This window comes from Marmota flaviventris, chromosome X (genome assembly GCF_047511675.1).
Source record: "Marmota flaviventris isolate mMarFla1 chromosome X, mMarFla1.hap1, whole genome shotgun sequence".
Classification (NCBI taxonomy): Eukaryota; Metazoa; Chordata; class Mammalia; order Rodentia; family Sciuridae; genus Marmota; species Marmota flaviventris.
This window is the reverse complement of record NC_092518.1, coordinates 1,602,497-1,622,530: the sequence shown is the minus strand read 5'-3', so window position 1 is coordinate 1,622,530 and position 20,034 is coordinate 1,602,497. Positions and strand designations below refer to the sequence as shown.

The window sequence follows — 20,034 nt, the reverse complement described above, 5'->3', positions numbered from 1 at the left end:
TACAATGACACAGCCAAATCAATGTTTATAGCAGTGCAATTCACAATACCTAAACTGTGGAGCCAGCCTAGATGCCCTTCAGTGGATGAATAAATTAAAAAAAAAAAAAAAGTGGCATATATACACAATGAAATTTTACTCAGCAATAAAAGAGAATAAAATCATAGCATTTTCAGGTAAATAGATGGCGTTGGAGAAGATAATGCTAAGTGAAGCTAGCCAATCCCCCCCAAAAAAATGCTGAATGTTTTCTCTGATATAAGGAGGCTGACCCATAGTGGTGTGGAGAGAGAAATAGATGAATTCTAAATAGGGGACAGGGATGGGAGGGAAACAGAGGGGGCAGGGGATTAGCAAGGATGGTGGAATGTGATGGACATCATTACTCAAAGTAAATATATAAAGACACAAATTGCGTGTGAACATACTTTATATATAAAGATATGAAAACTGTGGTATATATGTGTAATAAGAATTGTAATGCAAAAACAAACAATCATCATCATCATCATCAACAACAACAACAGCAAAAAAAACAAACTACATGTATAAAGACATTAAAACACAAGAGACCTGGAAATTTGAAAGTGTTACCACATCGTTTAAAGAGCAGTAGGGTTTTCCCTGATGTGAATCCTTTCATGTCTTTGGAGGAAACTGTGAAATCTGAATACTGCCCCACATGGCTTATCCACAGGATTTTCTACAGTCTGAGTCCTTTCATACAACTGAACAAAACTGGAACACCTGAGCCCTTTGTATTTCTTACTCACATAGGACTTATTCATTTTGGCATAAATCTTTCCAAAAGAATCTTCCCAGTCCCCAGAAGAAACAGGGAAAATTTTCATAAAAGAGAAGAAAAGTAGGTCTGGGATGTGAAGCTGATGGAATGTAGCAAATCCCCCCCCCCCCCCCAATTCAGAGGGCTTGTTTCACAGTGTGACTGAAATGGCTTTGAAGGCAACAGAGAAAATGGAATGATTTACCATATTTTTCACATTTAGACACTTATTCAGTCAGATGTGGTGGTGTACGCCTTTAATCCCAGAGACTTGGGAGGCTGAGGCTGAAGGATCACAAGTCTGAGGCCAGCCTCAGCACCTTAGGAAGACCATAAGGAACTTAGATAGTCCCTGTCTCAAAAAACAAAAAGGAATGGGGATGTGTCTCAGTGGTAGAGGGCCACCAGACCAAATCTCCAGTACAATCCCCAGTACAATATTCAGCACAGTGAGCCCTTTTTTGTGTTTGAAGGGGACAAGAAATATTGACCCACCACATTCCACATTTAAAGGATTTTTCTCCTATAAACTTCTAACATGTTGATGAGAGGAACAGTAATAACAGAAGACTTTACCAGTTGTGTTCAAGAGTACAATTTCTCTGCCTTATGGGTTTGTTCATGTAAGTGAAGCTGAGAGGATGTAACAAAGGATTTTTCACATTGTTGACATTCATAGGTCTTCTCTCCAGTATGACTTCGTTCATGTATCAGAAGAGAAGAGGAATTAGTGTAGGCTTTCCCACATTGTAGACATTCATAGGGCTTCTCTCCAGTATGAGTTCGCTCATGTATCACAAGGGAAGACGAAGTAGTGTAGGATTTTCCACACTGTTTACACTCATAGGGCTTTTCTCCAGTATGTATTCTTTCATGTACGTGAAGTTCACAGGATCTACCAAAGGCTCTACCACATCTTTGACATTCATAGGGCTTTTCTCCAGTATGTGTTCTTCCATGTCTGTTTAGCTGATAGGATGTAGCAAAGGCTTTTCCACACTCTTTACATTCATAGGGCCTCTCTCCAGTATGCGTCCTTTCATGTCTGTGAAGCTGAGAGTAGGCAGCAAAGTCTTTTCCACATTGTTGACATTTATAGGGCTTCTCTCCAGTATGCATCCTTCCATGTGTGTGAAGGTCACTGGATCTAGCAAAGGCTCTACCACATTGTTTACATTCATAGGGCTTCTCTCCAGAATGAGTTCTTTCATGTATGTGAAGCTGAGAAGATCTAGCAAAGGCTTTGCCACACCGCTTACATTCATAGGGCTTCACTCCAGTATGAGTTTGCTCATGGGAGCGAAGGTGAGCAGACTGAGTGAAGGCTTTGCCACACTGCTTACATTCATAGGGCTTCACTCCAGTATGTGTCCGTTCATGTATCTGAAGGTAAGAAGAAGTACTGAAGACTTTTCCACATTGTTGGCATTCATAGGGCTTCTCTTCTGTGTGAGTTCTTCCATGCATGTGAGGTTCACTGGATGTATCAAAGGTTTTTCCACAATGTTGACTTTCATTGGGCTTCTCTCCAGCATGGATTTGTTCATGCATCTGAAGGTAACTTGAAGTAGTGAAGCCTTTCCCACAATGTTGACATTCATAGGGTTTCTCTCTAGTATGTGTTCTTTCATGTCTGTGAAGGTTAGAGGACACAGTGAAGGCTTTTCCACACTGTTTGCATTCATAGGGCCTCTCTCCAGTATGCATCCTTTCATGTTTGTGAAGGTGAGAGTAGGCAGCAAAGTCTTTTCCACATTGTTGACATTTATAGGGCTTCTCTCCAGTATGAGTTCGTTTATGTATGTGAAGCTGAGAAGATCTAGCAAAGGTTTTGCCACACTGCTTACATTCATAGGGCTTTTCTCTAGTATGAGTCCATTCATGTATCTGAAGGTAAGAAGTACTGAAGACTTTCCCACATGGTTGGCATTCATTGGTCTTCTCTTCTGTGTGAGTTCTTCCATGCATGTGAGGTTCACTGGATGTATCAAAGGTTTTTCCACAATGTTGACTTCCATTGGGCATCTCTTCAGTATGGATTTGTTCATGTTTATGAAGGTGAGTTGAAGTAGTGAAAGCTTTTCCACATTGTTGACATTCATAGGGTTTCTCTCCAGTATGCATTCTTTCATGTCTGTGAAGGTTAGAGGGGTCACTGAAGGCTTTTCCACACTGTTTACATTCATAGGGCCTCTCTCCAGTATGCGTCCTTTCATGTCTGTGAAGCTGAGAGTAGGCAGCAAAGTCTTTTCCACATTGTTGACATTTATAGGGCTTCTCTCCAGTATGCATCCTTCCATGTGTGTGAAGCTCACTGGATCTAGCAAAGGCTCTACCACATTGTTTACATTCATAGGGCTTCTCTCCAGTATGAGTTCGTTCATGGGAGCGAAGGTTAGCAGACTGAGTGAAGGCTTTGCCACACTGCTTACATTCATAGGGCTTCACACCAGTATGAGTTTGCTCATGGGAGCGAAGGTTAGCAGACTGAGTGAAGGCTTTGCCACACTGCTTACATTCATAGGGCTTCACTCCAGTATGTGTCCGTTCATGTCTGTGAAGGTAAGAAGAAGTAGTGAAGACTTTTCCACATTGTTGGCATTCATTGGGCTTCTCTCCAGCATGGATTTTTTCATGTATCTGAAGGTAAGATGAAGTAGTGTAGGCTTTTCCACATTGTTGACATTGATAGGGCTTCTCTCCAGTATGCGTCCATTCATGTCTGTGAAGGGAAGAAGAAGTACTGAAGACTTTCCCACATGGTTGGCATTCATTGGTCTTCTCTTCTGTGTGAGTTCTTCCATGCATGTGAGGTTCACTGGATGTATCAAAGGTTTTTCCACAATGTTGACTTTCATTGGGCTTCTCTCCAGTATGGATTTGTTCATGCATCTGAAGGTAACTTGAAGTATTGAAGCCTTTCCCACAGTGTTGACATGCATAGGGTTTCTCTCTAGTATGTGTTCTTTCATGTCTGTGAAGGTTAGAGGGGTCATTGAAGGCTTTTCCACACTGCTTACATTCATAGGGCTTCTCTCCAGTATGAGTTCGTTTATGTATGTGAAGCTGAGGAGATCTAGCAAAGGCTTTTCCACACAGTTTACATACATAGGGCTTCTCTCCAGTATGAATCCGTTCATGTATCTGAAGGTTAGAAAAAGTACTGAAGACTTTTCCACATTGTTGGCATTCACAGGATTTCTCTGTCATATGAGTGTTTTCAATTGAGTGAAGGTTAGAAGACTGAGTAAAAGCTTTGCCATACTGCTTACATTCATAGGGCTTCTCCCTAGTATGAGTTCGTTCATGTCTGTGAAGGTTAGAAGAAGTAGTGAAGACTTTTCCACATTGTTGGCATTCATAGGATTTCTCTGTCATATGAGTGTTTTCAATTGAGTGAAGGTTAGAAGACTGAGTAAAAGCTTTGCCATACTGCTTACATTCATAGGGCTTCTCCCTAGTATGAGTTCGTTCATGTCTGTGAAGGTTAGAAGAAGTAGTGAAGACTTTTCCACATTGTTGGCATTCATTGGGCTTCTCTCCAGCATGGATTTTTTCATGTATCTGAAGGTAAGATGAAGTAGTGTAGGCTTTTCCACATTGTTGACATTTATAGGGCTTCTCTCCAGTATGAGTTTGCTCATGAGAGTGAAGGTGAGCAGACTGAGTGAAGGCTTTTCCACACCGCTTATACTCATAGGGCTTCTCTCCTGTATGAGTCCATTCGTGTATCTGGAGGTAAGATGAAGTACTGAAGGCTTTCCCACATTGTGGACATTCATAGGGTTTCTCTCTAGTATGTGTTCTCTGATGTATTCTAAGTAAACTGGGATAAGCAAAGTCTTTTCCACATACCTTACATTTGAAATGTGCTTTCCCAGTGTGCCTGATCATGTGACATCGAAGACTTGTGAATGAAACCAAAGTTTTACCTCCTTGTTTACATTTATGGAGTTTCTCTCCAGAATGAGTTCTTTCATGTTTTCTAAATAAAGTGGGGGAATGAAAGGCTTTCCCACATACCTCACATTGAAAAGGTTTACCTCCACTGTGTGTTCTCATGTGTCTTTGAACAGCTGGGAGAGAAGAAAAGGCTTCACCACATTGTTGACATTCATAGGGTTGGCACTCAGTATGAGAATCTTCATGTCTTTGAATGTCACTGGAACAACTGATGACTCTTCCACATACTGTACTTTCATATGGTCCATCTCCAGTTTGTGTTAACATTTGTGTGTGAACACTTTTGAGAGAAACCAGAGATTTTCTGTATTGTTTCAATTCACATGGCTTCTCTTCACACTCTTCATGTTTATAGCATTCATGCCCACAGTGAGATCTGAAGTGCCTGTGAAGGTATGAAGGACATATGCAGTCAGTTGCACACATAATGCCGTCATATGAATTCACTCTATTAAAATTTTTCTTTGTCTACTTAAGAACTGGAATCTCATTGAAAATTTCCCCATACTGTTCTTTGCCTTTGAAGTTTACCATAAGATTTCTTTAAAGAATGATCAGCACATGATTAATGCTTGATTCATTCATGATTTTATATTTATTTAAAGGTGCTAGGCTTACATTACTACCAACATCAGGTAAAGACTAGGTTTTCCAACTTGTTCAAATTGCCAGAAAATAAAGAGATTGAGAGGAAACAATGCTTTGCAACACAGCTTGCCTATGACTATTATCCAAACAGTGATATTTACATATGCAATTTCATAGTACTTTTGCATGTCAAGTACTTTGAAAAGACTGAGTATATTTTACAGTTAAATACACATGTATGTAAAATTTATTTCAGTTGTGAATAAACTTTATTGATTTAAATGTGGTGCAGAGAAGAGAACCCAGTGCCACAAGTGTGCTAGGCAAGCTCTCTACCACTGAGTCACAACCCCAGTCTCAGTTAAGTATATGTTTTTGGTAAAAAATCTTGTAAGAATAAATACATTTAAAGTTGTGCACATTTATATGACATTCTCAGATTCCCTCAAGGATTCCTCTTGTGAGTACAATTACCTTAGATTACTCCCAGAATTATTGATCTGATCTTCAATGTTCTTGTCATCCCATCTCTTTCCTAAAATGCCAAACCAAAACATTATAAATTTTTAGGAGCTAGAAATGCTTTTCCAAATTTATGGAGCATTTTATGCTACAATAATTCACCAATTGATTGTCTTTTCATGTTCTACATAAATGACCAAAATAAACACGACTTCTCTATTTGATTAAATAACTACACAACATTATTACCTATAGAAGCCAGGTTTCTGAAGACTTCCAGCATCACATCTCTGTAAAGGTTCTTCTGGGAAGCATCCAGCAAAGTCCACTCCTCCTGGGTGAAGTTCACGGCCACATCCTCAAAGGTCACTGAGATCTAAAATATCCCACAAATGTGTAGTGGAGGCCAGGAGAGATTGACAGTGTGAGAAATCTATACTCACCATGCATGATGTTCACGATTCCCTGGCCTCCCGATTAATTCCACGATTTTGTCCATGAAATCTTTAGTGTACTTAAGTCCTCACAGCCACTCCAACACTAGAATTGGGCCCCACACACAAGGTAAACAGAGAGTGTTGTACACCCTTCCTTTGGTGAACTCACTTTTGGTGAGTTCACAGGAAGTAAGAGGGGCTCTCGGGTCACCCTTAACTTATTTGTTGATTGCATCTCTATCACCATCCTACCAACATCCTGTGCAGTAGAGAGCTAATATTAGCACCCTCCTTATTACTTACCCTTAGAAAAGAAAGCTGACTGAGTAGGAAATTGCTGGGATCACAAAACTCAGCATTTGAGAGATCCTGCCAACCACAGTGGCTCACTGGGCCTACACAGTTAATATAGACAACATGGTATTTACTGATCTCCTGTTTCCTTCTGAAAGTCAATTGTTCCATCCTTAAAGAAGTGCCTAGAATCAGCCCCAACCCACACCCTCCGAGTATGGAGTCACTAAAGAGTTTCCCTCATAGACAACAGTTAGACAATCTTCCACACAGATTGTCACAATGTGTTCACTGGGGACTAAGCTCAACTTGGATGATTACACTGAGGACAACTAGAAGTTTGCAGGAGCTTTACTGCAGAACAAATTTACCCATTAGTAATCAAGCACATTGATTAATAAACACAACAATATAATAATTTCTAGTGGTTAATGTCAAAGCAGAATGGGGTGTATGGAAAGATGGCATGTCTTAGGAAAAACTCGATGACCCCCAGATGTCACCTTATCGAAACAACAGCCTTACAAAGTTATATAGGTCTGAAAAACAGTTTTCTTAACAGACAGCAGAAAATCCTTTTCCAAACCTTGTGGCAACCATGAATGTCCAATGATTCTCAAGCTCTTCTGAACAGCAGATGTCTCACTCAGATCATGTACAGTCATGAGACACACACCACCGTTCTGCTCAAGGACACTTTGATCAAGATAGGCCACATGTACAATGGTGGTCTGTCATGAAAGAGATTCCTCATTCCTGTAGCACAGCTGGTGCAAGGAAACCTCAGGCACAAGCACTTCCAGGGTGTGTTAAAGCAGCAGGTTTGCAGCCCAGAATCCTGAATACCCCACGCTGACTGCTTGTGAAACAGGCCACTCCATGTGGGTCTCTAAGCAGGCTATGATTTCTGCACAGTGTGGAACAGCCAAAAACACCACCTACCAGAACAGGACCTTGCCACTCACAAAGAACCATGTTCAAGGACATAAGACACATGACATTTGAAGCACGACAGTATCAACAGAGGCTAGTAGGAGCCCAAGAGAAAGCCTTTAGTGAGCTGTTCTTCATGGCATGGAAAAATTATGGGTGACAGCAGGTGTCTTGGGGACAGATCACAATGATGGTCCAGGCAAATGAGAATCTACGTGGCAAGTACTTCCTCCCTCTATTCTGCAGACAAATGTGATTTATTGTACATTTAACTGTGAAAGACTAAAACCCATTTCAGAAATTTAAGAGAAATATATTTTTATTTACTTATTTATGTGTGACAAATTGAAAAACAAATAAATAAACAAAAACGCAGTGTGGATCAAATCCAGGGGAGCAGAACCACACAGGCACATCCCTGACACATTTGATATCTTGAGACAGGATCTTGTATGTTGCTCAGGGCCTCCTAAGTTGCAGAGACTATCTTTTAAACTTATGATCCTCCTGCCCCAGCCTCCCCAGCAGCTAGGATTATAGGTACTCACCAGTATGTCTAGGAAAAATTTACTTTTATAGAAAAATAAGGTAAACAATTTTCTAAAAACGATAAGCAGAAAAGAAAAAAAGATCAAAATAGACACCAACATGACACAACTCAGAGTCTGGGGCCCTCACAGTACTACCACAACATAGACCAGAACAGAGCCCAGAAAGAGACTCCCACAAATATAGTCAACGGACCTTGCAAGAAGGAAAATCATTTACATCCCAGGTGATGATGACTCCAGAGAGAGGGAATGTTCCACACACAAGCAGAACCATTAGAACAAGAACATCATCATGTGTGAAAGCCCCAAGAGGTTCTCCACAGCTCCATGAAGCAGTCTTGGAGAGCAGCAAGCAGGGTGTGACCTTCACTCACCCTTCAGAAAGCCCCTCTCTGGTGCAGGACAGGGGTGTGACCTCCCAGTATGAGACCCTAGTCACTGGCTACAGACTGCACACAGCAGATCTTTTCCAAGTTTCTTTAATTTCTATTAAATTTATCACAGAACTAACTATGTTAACATCTTAAAGAAATTTTAAAAAGGTTCTCACTGTTCTAAGTCAGAAGAAATTACTGTGAAAAAATAGGTGGAATTCCTTAAAAAGAGTTAACTAAACCCACAGCCTGCATATAGGAATAGTAGCAAGTTATTGTTTTGGCACTCAACCACCACCTGAAGTCTAGAGAAGAAAGCTGAGGAAGAATTTCTTTTGGAAATCAGGTTTCAAAAATACCCAGGTTCAGGAGGCTCAGGCAGGAGGATTGCAAGTTCAATGCCAGCCTCAGCAACTCAGGGAGCGACTAAGCAATTGAGCAAAACCCTGTCTCAAAATTGAAAACAAAATTTAAATACAGGGGGCTGGGGATTTGGCTCATTGTTTCAAAACACTTGGGTTCACTCCACTGTATTGTGCCCCCAAATAAGAATACCTAGGTATACAGAGGAAGTAAGGAAGCCCACACAGGCCAGGAGAAACCCTTTCAGAGAAGACCAAGAGCTGCATCCATTGCATGCTCAGCACTGCTGTCTCTCCAGGCTGGGGTGGGCAGAGTGCAGGAGCAACAGAGTGTGAAGCAGCACCGGTCTGTGTTAAAGCAGAGGCCCCAGCACAGCTACCTGGAGGAGCCAGAGCACTGAGCTCTTGCTGTTTCCACTGCTCTTTCCTTGCTTCTGGGGAAGCAGCACATGAGGGCAAGACCCAGAGATCTGGCAGCAACACTTTAGTAGTGGCACCAGAGCCCAGGGGAACAACTCCGAAAGCCTGAGCCTGAGCACATCAGGGCCTTTACTTTTAAGCGTAAGAAACTTTTGAGAACACTGAGGTAGGGGAGTTGGTGCCATCTATTTGCTATCCCTTACATGGACACATGCTTGTCCCTGCCGAGGGACTCAGCTCTTAGAGGTCAGGGCCTTTGGCGGCACTCAACCTAAAGAGTTCACCTGGAGTGAGCCTGAGAGTTTTAGTGTGAGAAATGTGACAATTGGTGGCCCATATGGCCACTCCAGAGTGATTTTTATAAATTTAGTGCATTTGGAATTTCTCTTCAGAAGTTAACCATGCTTCGGATTGCAGAGTAATGTGGGCTGAATTGTAGAAAGTAAGTGAATTAGAAGAAAACTCTGTGAGGTTAAACTTTCAAACATTTGGGAATATTCTGTGTTTATAAAAAATGATTTTATAATTCTAGACTCTAAATAAATGTAAAGTATTATTAAGATGATTAGTGGGATATGTTAAGTTCAGTCCTCTTTCATGGGAAAAGTGCTTTTGTGCACTTTTTGGGATTGTTTTTGTGAATCTTTATATTTTGAAACATTAAGATTTTTTGGGAGGAGTGTTTATGTACTAGAAGTCTGTGCTGGGACAGTGAGAAAAAAGGAAGAAAATTTTTGTGCTGAGAGATGATACAAGGATTCTCTACCTGTAGAGAAGTGAATTTTATATTTTTATTGTTTTGTGAATACTCAGAAGGTTCTGAACCTCTGCTACACTCTTGTCCTATGGATCAGAAAGACTGTAACTGAGCCTAGCCGGTGCTCCCTGTGGTGTCTGTAACTAGAGCCACCACCAACAGTGCTTTGAACCCTTAAGCAACCTGGCCTGGGTGCAGAATGCCTTAAAATCTGATAGTAACACTGGTGTCTGTGGTTAAAACTCACCTTTAAAGGACCCATGTGCTCCCAGGGAAAGTACAAAAGACAGGAGGACACTGTGAAGGGATCATACAGGAAAACATCCATGAACTGCAAGAGTGCGAACAGCAGTGCAGGTCTCCAGAGGAGGCTTCATAGGAACAAACCAAATGCAATGCAACCCGCTGGGAAGCTCAGGGAGCCTCTTCCCTGAACTATGGGCAACGGGCTCCATGCTGTTTCCATCACCATGGTAACCACCCAAAGCCTGGCTGGCCAAGTGGACTTCCTGGTCCCGCTCCCGCATTTCCAAGGCTTCCTATTGGTCCTTCCACTGTCACTCAGACAGGGCTTCTGGTCCTGCCTCCCAGCCACTAACCTTCCTTCCTGTTTCACACAGATTTGATCCTGAAACTACAGAGCCTGCACTTTTAAGAATCCCCACTTGTAAATGCTAACAAACTACATCTTTTCCAGGAAAAACCTAATTCCACAGGTTACTGTGTGGCAGCCCAAATTTAAGTTATTTTTGAGTTCCATAACCTGACTTTTCTCTATGGTTGTTACTAAATAATGTTCTATTGATTAGAAATATCAAACATATGCCTCTTTATATTTTGCTTTTAATTTTGGAGGTTATGGGAATGCATTTGCTTGTTGCAGGAACAAAAGCCGGCAATGTTCCTGTGATCAAGAAATCCTTATTCTCATTCCTATGTATTGTCAAAAAGAATAAAATATACATAAGGATCTTATTTCAGCTACATCGTGTGAATCATATATAAGAATGCACTCTTAGTTAAAAATAAATTGAAATGGATCCAAAATATCTTAAGAACCACGTGGTTACATAAAGTTAATACAACTACAAGTTATGCTCTTTGAATAACCTATAGTTGTTGATCCATAAAATAATTAACATATCAAATTGTTTAATTAATATATATTTATCTAATTGTTTTTCTTCAACAGAAAACACATAATTTATATATTTCTTATACATGCATTTACCTGATGCTCTGCCTTTTAGTTACAGATATTTGAGATGAATGTATTTTACTATAAATTTACTTTCAAAACGTAATCAAGTAATCTCAAATTACTGCACAAACTTTTAGAATAAACAGATATGACTTTGTCTATAAGAATATCCAAGGGCTTTAACTGTATTTTCATTCAGACATTTCTTATGAAAGTATAATAATCTGCTTAGACTCTACGGTTTTCAGAAATTGTTCCAAAGTGTAACTAGGAAAAACTCTAATAAAAGAAAAAGATGCTTCAACAGAGAGAAAGCACACATAGGAGGTCCTAAGAAGAAGAAAGGGATCATCTTTGGGTGAAACAGGTCTTTATATTCTAGATTTTAATGATAAAAGTAGTTGTTTAAATAGAAAGATCTTTACATCATTATCTAGACAGATGACATAGAAAGTTAAAACAATTGAGAAGAACATTTATATGTACTGGATTGACCATAAAAATTTAACTGATTAATTCAAGGATACTTCAGGGTATTTCCCTAATTTTACTATGCTGATATAAGCTAAAATATTTGCCCATATTTTGACAAGATAAAGACCTATTAAAATGTTAAGTTTATTTTTGTTAAAGAAGGTCTTTATTGCCTAATGATTTTTCACTGTTTCAGGTAAGGATTAATTTTGGTGAATAAATTCACATCCTTGACTAAACACTAAATATATTAAACTGCTGACTTAGATTCCAATTTTGACAATTCTCCTTGGAGGACTAAAATTGACTGACTCAAATACTCTGCTAATTCCTATATATTACTTTTGTTGGATAATTGTGAGATTTGGGAGAACATTTTATTAAGATTGATGTTCTTCAAATTAAAGTCACACATTGGTTTTGAGCAATAAAAGTTGCAAAATTGGTTGGAAATTCATTGATATAAGTTCTCTGACTAGACCTATTATCCACAAAAAATATGGTAAGATTTATATGTTATTCCCTCCACTGGGAAGTAACCTTCATCATATTTTCTAAAAGATAATTAAGAGACACCTATTGAAAGGATAATATTCTTTAATTTTTTTTTTGAGAGAGAGAATTTTTTAATATTTACTTTTTAGTTTTCAGTGGACACAATATCTTTATTTTTATGTGGTGCTGAGGATTGAACCCAGCGCCCCACACATGCCAGGTGAGCACTACCACTTGAGCCACATCCCCAGTCCTGAAAGGATAATATTCTAAAATACAGAGATATTTGGAGACCTTCTCTCAAAGAGATTGAGAGTTCTTTTTAAGTTGTTAGGATGGATCAACTAGTCTATATTGGGAAATTGCAATAATGCATAAAAGATAATTCTTTCTTAGTGTTTAAATACTTGTACTATTACCTATAACTTAAACTGGTAGTGCTATGGCTTACGCCAAGCCTTGACTCAGTTTTATTAAATAAAGACAAGGGGGGACAGGAGCTCCAAGGCCAAGCTGTCTGGAACCCACCAAAGCTCCTCCAGACCCAGGTGGCCAGGAGGGACCCCTGCTGCCGAGGGGGACCCCAGGTCAGCAGGGAAGGATGTGGACTTGCTCTCTGTCATAGAGATGGTGGCCCTGGTAGAACAGAGGGGTGCCCTGGCCCTGCAGAGCTGTCCCTGCCCCACCACCCCAGCACCTGTGGTCTTTGTGTCTGCTGAGCAAGGTGGACCACCTAAGGGGTTGGGGTCTGAAGGAGATCTGGCGGTGGTGACTGCAGTCATGTGGCTGAAGCAGTAGGCCATTTTGAGGCCCGGTGGATAGCCCTCCGACCAAGGGCCTCCGCCAGGAGGATCGCCAGGGCCAGGTCCTGGTGAGGTAGGCACTGCCTTCCTGTCTCCAATGGCAGGGAGCCCCAGGCAGCCTACCCAGTGGAGGCGGGGCCTGGCTGGTTGTGCCTTCCCTGGCAACCCAGGTCCCTGGAGCTGGAATCAAGGACAAGATCACCTGTGACTTACACCAGCTCATCAGCCCCCTCCAGGGTGCCCTTCCCAGCACCATGGAGTTCCTGCTGCCTAGGGCTGATGACGCCAGCGGGGCTGAGACCCCAAGCCCTCCAGGCCTGAGGACAGACCCCCCGCCCCACCCCACCCCCTGCCTGGGACTTTGGAGCATGGATGTGGGGGTGACGGGTGTGGTGGACGAGTGTGTCTTTGGTAAGGACGGTGCCAAGAAAGTAAGAGAAGAGGCAGTGCCTGACTGTCCCCAGGAGCCACCCCACCCGGCCAGCTCCCTTCCTCCAGTCTCAGGGGCCAGATGGGCCACCCCCAGCTGATGTGCCAACCACATCGCCAGGCCCAGATGATGCTGAGGGCACAGCAGACACCTCCCTGTGCTGCCTTTACCGACACGTGTCACACGACTTCCTGGAGATCCGCTTCAAGATCCAGAGGCTGCTGGAGCCACCACAGTACATGCTGCTGCTGCTGCTGCTGCTGCTGCCGCCTGAGCACGTGCTGGTCAAGATCTTCAGCTTCCTGCCCCCAAGATGGCTTCTCAAGTGCACCTGCCACCACTTCAAGGGCATCATTTCGAGGCATTCAGCATCCGGGCCACACACACATTGGAGCCGAAACCCCCTGTACCTCGATGACCCTTGCAAGCAGTGCCGCAAGAGATACTGAAGTGGGCACCCTCTTTCTCCACAGAAAAGCCCTCTTCACCATGGCTGATTTTGGGACTGTCAGCAAAAGAGTCTCTGCAAAAGAGTTCAATGTAGATAAACTTCCTATTTTTGTGCCACCCTGTTTACTTGGCCACTGGCTGAAAGATACCAGCACTCCAGGTGCTGGACACCCCCTTACTAGTTATCACAAACCCATCCAGTATAGTACTTTGAAGAAATGTGCAAACGAGGCCTCTGGCCTTGAGCTGGGCTTCACAGAGATGTCTACATTAAGATAAGTTACAACTAGGATCCATGGCAACAGCAGGAAGGGGGAGGAAAGAAAGGGAAGAAGCAGCTCTCCCCTTCTCAGGTGTTGTCCTTGAAGAGTTAACTTGCCCAGAACAGTGAGAGAAAAAGCTGCTTTTATGTGAACTTCTGAGCCCCTCCCCTTACATGCTGGGTATAAAACTCTGAAACTCCCTGAACTTGGGTTCAGGGGATTGATTGATTACAGCAAAGGCTGCACCCTCTGAACCTGGCTGCAGCCAAACAAAACTGTTTCCTGCTGTCTTAGGTGCCTTGCCTCATTTGTCCCTACAACAGTACGAGATGGGTGATGAGAAGGGCGACGTGTGGCTCTGCCACTGGCACCCCAAGCCCCACCACCATGACCTGCCTTATGTTCCTACTAGATGTGTTGTCGCTGAGCTGAGCTGATGGTGACACAGCAGGCTGCCCTGCAATGGGCTGGGTGGGGACCGCACTGGCAGGGAGGAGGGGAGGGGAAGGGGAGGAGCCCATCACGCCCACCCCTCCCCCACCCCTGGGAGCCAGGGACCAGAACTGGGCCACCAGCCCACACCCCAGTCCAGGTAGTGTGGATCACCCGCCAGAACTGAGACCAGGCTCAGGGTGACCCAGAACTCCCGGTGACCCCTGTTGGTTTTCCACTTCTCAGACCCAGGTCGCGGGCCCTCAGGTCAGGTGTTTGCACCAGCATCTCCATTTCCTCCGCATCCAGCCCCACCCCCCTCCTGCCACTCTCTACCCCCAGGGACCCACCAGCAGGGAGCTGAGGGCAGCTAATTTGGGTACCACCTAGGGCTCCCCCATGCTGGCCCGCTTCTGTGCCTTCTCTCAGCTCTTTATATCTGGAGCTGTGTTCTTTCTTTTCTTTTGGAGTTGGGGACCATCAGATCACAAGGTGGATCTGGCACTTTATCATAGCAGCCTGCCATCTCTATGTTTTCCTCATGAAAGAAAGAAAACTCAGTGTTTTCTCCTTAATCTCAAGCTACCAGTGTGTTCCCTTCCCCTACAGGGGAAGAGAGAGAGAGGAAAAAAAAAAACGAATTATGGAAACTCTCCTTCTTCCCATTACTTAAGCTGTGGCCTTTGCTCCTAGCCCAGGAAACTTGGAAGCCCTTGACTTGCTCTTGACAGCATGGGGGTGGGGGGGCAGAGGGCAAAGGACTGTGGGTTTGAATTTCTACATGGTTTTCCCTTCAACTGTGGGTACTTGTTAAGGCATTGGGGTCTCTTGACCCCCAGCCACATGTTTCTTTAGAATCTTTTGGTCATTTGGGACCTTGATTTTCTAGCAGTTTGGTCTGGGGTGTTTTTTTGTTTGTTGTTTTTTGGGGGGGATGTTTTTGTTTTTTCATAAATTCGTAATTGTGGTTCTGGAAGCTTCTAGTATGTGGCAACTGACCAATTTTAAATTGGTGCTTTCTATAAAATCAATATTTATAAGGCAAAAAAGGGGGGGGGGAACCCCAGAGGCGCACTAGATCTTACAAAATATTTTAAATTTTTTTCTTAATTGTAATATTGAGAATGTCACTGCACTGAACATGACTCAGTAAGTTAAATCAGATTTCAAAGAAGAGTTTAAACCAGTCGTGATGAAAATGACTGAGAAACCTGGTACAGGAAGGTCAATTTCCAGCTGCAGGGTTTGTAGCTATGCAGCTTCAGGAGCTTGTCAGGTAAGTAAAAATGATAGAGAGACTTCTATGGACCCATTTTTCAGGTCCATTTTTAATATACTTTACAGTGTGGACTGGAAAGTCCACCCATAACTAGATTAATTCTCCTAACTGCCATGGTCAGCTATACCCACATGTTGATCCTGTGGTAAACAGGCTGACTGGGAATATCTTTTGGAAACAGACAGCATGTAAGAAACCTAAAGCAGCCAATCATGCTGGTCCTTAGAGATTAAGACTATATTTACCTAACTGAACAATTGTCAGAAAGATTAATAGATTTTTTTTTTCCTGTATAGGCCAGTTATTCTTTAAAATATCCACCAATGCATGGTTGCCCTAATCATTCTACAATTGAAACTGGCACCTAAGTATTATTCCTGAGTATTCCTAAGTATTATGCAAATGTCTGGCCAGTACAACACAAGAGGTCTAGAAATAGTGGGTACATTTTAGGCTGGTCTCCTAGAATGGACAAAAGCAATTACACAAGGATGCCTGGCACCTGGAGGTTGATTGGTAATACCCTAACCCTCAGTGAGATGGCACCCAAAAGGATGTTTGGATGTTTGTCTTCTGCCTTCAGAATATGTACATCACTAACAGACCTAATAGGCTCCTTAAATATGAGAGTTAAGAGGAAGGATGATGAATATCCTGTAGCCTGTATGAATACAACTCACCTTATGGCGTCACTAGGTATTGCCGGCTGGTATTTCAGAGCTACACTCTGCTGAAGTTAATGTTGGGGTCTGAAACAGGTGCATGCCAATGAACCAGACCTAGGCCAGCTCCGGTCTTATGATCTTTGAAGTGATTACTTTAAATATTATTCCTTGCTTCTATGATACAGTCTTTATGGCTCTGTTTCAAAATTACAACATGTGGATTTTCTTAATGTTTGACTTAAATTACTTCCAAGGTCTTTCATAGTCAGATAAATGCTGATGCAAAAATTAGAACTGAGTTAAAATGCTCTAAAAAGCCACTGTAATAAATATTGTGACTGAGCCCTCTGCTCCATGGAAAGGCTGAAACACCATGCCAAATGAACATGTCCATGTTACCATTGCCAAGTGCAAGGCTTCCCAATAAGTCAAGAAAAGATGAAGAGTCTTCTGATGAGTGTTTGGCATAATAATAATAATAATAACCTGGATCTTCCAAGTTGGTTATGTCCCTGAGATAGTATGTTTTCTACTAATGCCTTTTGTGTTTCAATAGCAGATCATGATGACCTCGGACCAAGAATCCAGTGACGGAAGGATATAATTTCCCAATTGCCTTCAAATATTAAGGAAGAGGAAATATGTGGGGAGCCACTCTTAATGACCCCCCACCTTCCAGTCCTGAAGCAAGAGGCTCTGACAGATCACTACATTTCATGGTCAGTTGGGCACTGTCCCAGCTCAGGAAGTCAAAGGCATGTCTTCAGATGTAGGTGTCACCCCTGAGGTTGAGCTACACTCACCTATTCTTCTGTAATCCTACCCCTTTGCCCTGTTTGGGATAGAATGTTCCTTGGAAACTCCCTTTGTGTGTCCCCTGCTCTTGCTCTGCCTTTGGGTGTGGCCTTCCTAGATGTCAGTCAACCTGCTGACACAGACATCAGGAAGCTAGACTCAGCCCCCTGAAACCTGACCCCTTGCCTCATTGGAATGGTTCTTTCTCAATGAAAGGGTTCAGCAAGTGTTTTCTCTCTCTCTCTCTCTCTCTCTCTCTCTCTCTCTCTCTCTCTCCCCTTAAGTTCAGTGGAGCCATCACAGAACCCCAAGAAAAAGGTATCTGTGTCTCTTGTGTGAATATTTCACGCAGCCCAGTTCCCCTGGAGTGACCCTGAGTGTTTTAGTGTGAGGAATGCGACTCAGCAAATGCATGAAGCCTTCCCAACAGGAACAGTAACATAGGAGAAAAGGGGAGAACACATTTCCATTCACTTTTCAACAACAAAATATACAAAGAATACTCAACACCAAACAACACATGAGATTGACCAACCCTGAGAAAGATCAGGCTCCCAAATGCCTAGGTTAAATGTCCTCTCCTCTTTTCTTTTTGTACCAGAATTTGAACATAGAGGTGCTTAACCACTGAGCCACACTCCCAGCCCTTTTTAATTTTATTTATTCATTTTTGTTTTGAGATAGGATCTCTATATAATTTATTCAGGGCCTCTCTAAGATACTGAGGCTGTCTTTGTACTTAGAGTCCTCCTGCCTCCGCCTTCCTGGCCACTGTAATTACAGGCCTGTGCCCTCCCTAGGCTAAACTTTCAATTAACTGTCTGAGAGTTTTAATAAGCATGCACCTGAAACAAAGTCAAAACACATCAGGCAGAGACATACAGAACTGCCCAGGACAACGAATCCACACTTCCATTGGGAGACATCAGCCCAACTCTGTCAGGAAAGACATGGGGACAGAGAAGCAGACAGGAGGGCCTCATTGGCCTTCACTCAAAACTAAAGCACACCGAGTTCTCAGGGTCACAGCAACACCCCCCAGGACAAGGCACATTCTGAGCCCTAAACTACACCCGTGAGAGTGTGCAACACCAGTGAAAGCCCAGGTATGCTCAAAGAACATGGGAGTTAAAGCAGAAATCAGATCAGAGGCAGCTGGAAAGCCTCCAGGCAAAGGGAGGTGAAGCACAGGACTCAACAGATCAGGACAAAGAGGTGAGAGAAAAGGTGATCATTTTAAAGGAAATGAAATGCAAAAGTCCACCATAGGAAATCTGTAGAGAACAGCACAGGGGATGCATCATTGGTATCTAAGGCATCCAAAGCACCTTTCAGAAAAGAAGAGCTAAAGCAATCATTGAAACTTGCACTTCAGGAAACCAGAGAAAGAAGGGCAAGGTAAACCTAAATCAAGCACAGGAAGGTAACAGAGTGGGTGTTGATGAAACCACAATCAGGAAATCTGCAGTCTGCAAAATCAAGCCCTTCATGAACATCAGCAACTCTGATAAACTGACATAAGGCCCAAAATACAAAGGACAGAGACTGAACTTGTGGCTCAGTGCAAGAGTGCTTCCCTAGCATGTGATAAACCCAGCCTAATTCTCTCTTAAGATTGGGAGCCATCTTGCCACAAAGGCATGAAAACCTAATTTCAGCTTTGCTATAAATTACTGCAAATTCTAAACTGCTTGGAAGGCCTGCCCATGCCTTGAACTCACCCATGCCTGGCTCTCTGACCAGATAGCAGCCCTCTCTGAAATTTTAGTGATGCCTCATCAATCTTGGCCTTCCCTGGCCAGATAACAATGCTCTCTGAGGCTCTAATGACCTTCATAAATTCTGGAGCTTTCTTGTAGCACAGCTTTATAGCCTAGAAAGTCACCAAAGAGGAGTTTGAGAAATTACAGATAACAAAACTCTGAGGAGCATAACACAAGGCTACTTTACATTTTTGCTGGCCTCCACATCAGAGTTTATGAAGGTAATTAGAGCCTCAGAGAGGGTCATTTTCTGGCCAGGGAAGGCCAAGATTGATGAGGCATCACTAAAATTTCAGAGAGGGCTGCTATCTGCCCAGAGAGAGCCAGGCATGGGTGAGTTCAAGGCACGGGCAGGCATTCCAAGCAAGATCAGAATTTGCAGTAATTTATAGTAAACCTGAAATTAGCTTTTCATGTCTTTGTGGCAAGATGGCTCCCAATTTTAAAGAGGGAATCAGACTGGGTTTATCAACAATCTCCTACAACTTACACACAAGGAGAAATACAAAAAAACAGGCTCAATAACTAATTACCGCCCCCCCCCCCCCCACCACACACACACACACAAAAAGGCTCTGACATGTCAAACAGGCTTCCAGGAGACACTTAAACCTGCCACCAACTTTCTACTGTTTTTTTCCAGAACACAGAAGCTGAGTTAAAACCTCCTAATTCTTTCTGAGCTCTATGTTACCAAATTATCAAAATTAAATAGATAAAGAAAAGTATTATATAGAAAAGGAAAGTATGAATGACTCTCATGATTATGAATGCAAGATTCCTCAAACATTACTTTATTGAGTCCAAAAATAAATTTAAAAAATTATACACCACAGCCAAGAGGGAATTATTACAGCGACTCAAGGCTGATTTAAAATTGGAAAACCAATTAACATTACCCATCATAACAAAAAGCTAAATAATAAATATTGATTAGATAAAAAGTTAAAGAGAAAAATCAAGAATAATGAAAAACACTCAAGCTCAGAAAAACACCATGTCTTTATAGAGAGACAGCATGATCTTTACTCTATGTGGAATCCCCCAAAGAATCACAAA

General features: G+C 42.4%; 1 protein-coding gene and 1 pseudogene across 5 annotated transcripts in view; one reads left to right on the top strand and one right to left on the bottom strand.

The window, feature by feature from the left end:
- Window positions 1-5: 5 nt before the first annotated feature.
- Window positions 6-20,034, bottom strand: part of LOC114084545 (zinc finger protein 433-like) — a 60,397-nt gene continuing 40,368 nt past the window's right edge. For 2 of the 5 annotated variants that reach the window (XM_071606533.1, XM_071606531.1), the window contains exons 2-5: window positions 13,499-13,851; window positions 6,047-6,173; window positions 5,810-5,870; window positions 6-5,132 (exon numbers count right to left, since the gene is read on the bottom strand). In XM_071606533.1, coding sequence (XP_071462634.1) covers window positions 1,370-5,132; window positions 5,810-5,870; window positions 6,047-6,080 — 3,858 coding nt within the window. In that variant the 5' untranslated portion in view covers window positions 6,081-6,173; window positions 13,499-13,851 and the 3' untranslated portion in view covers window positions 6-1,369. Of the gene's footprint in view, window positions 5,133-5,809; window positions 5,871-6,046; window positions 6,174-13,498; window positions 14,449-20,034 lie in introns of those variants that run through there. The other 3 variants (XM_071606530.1, XM_071606529.1, XM_071606532.1) reach the window with 2 other exon arrangements.
- LOC114084546 (F-box only protein 46-like) lies at window positions 9,570-13,777 on the top strand (annotated as a pseudogene).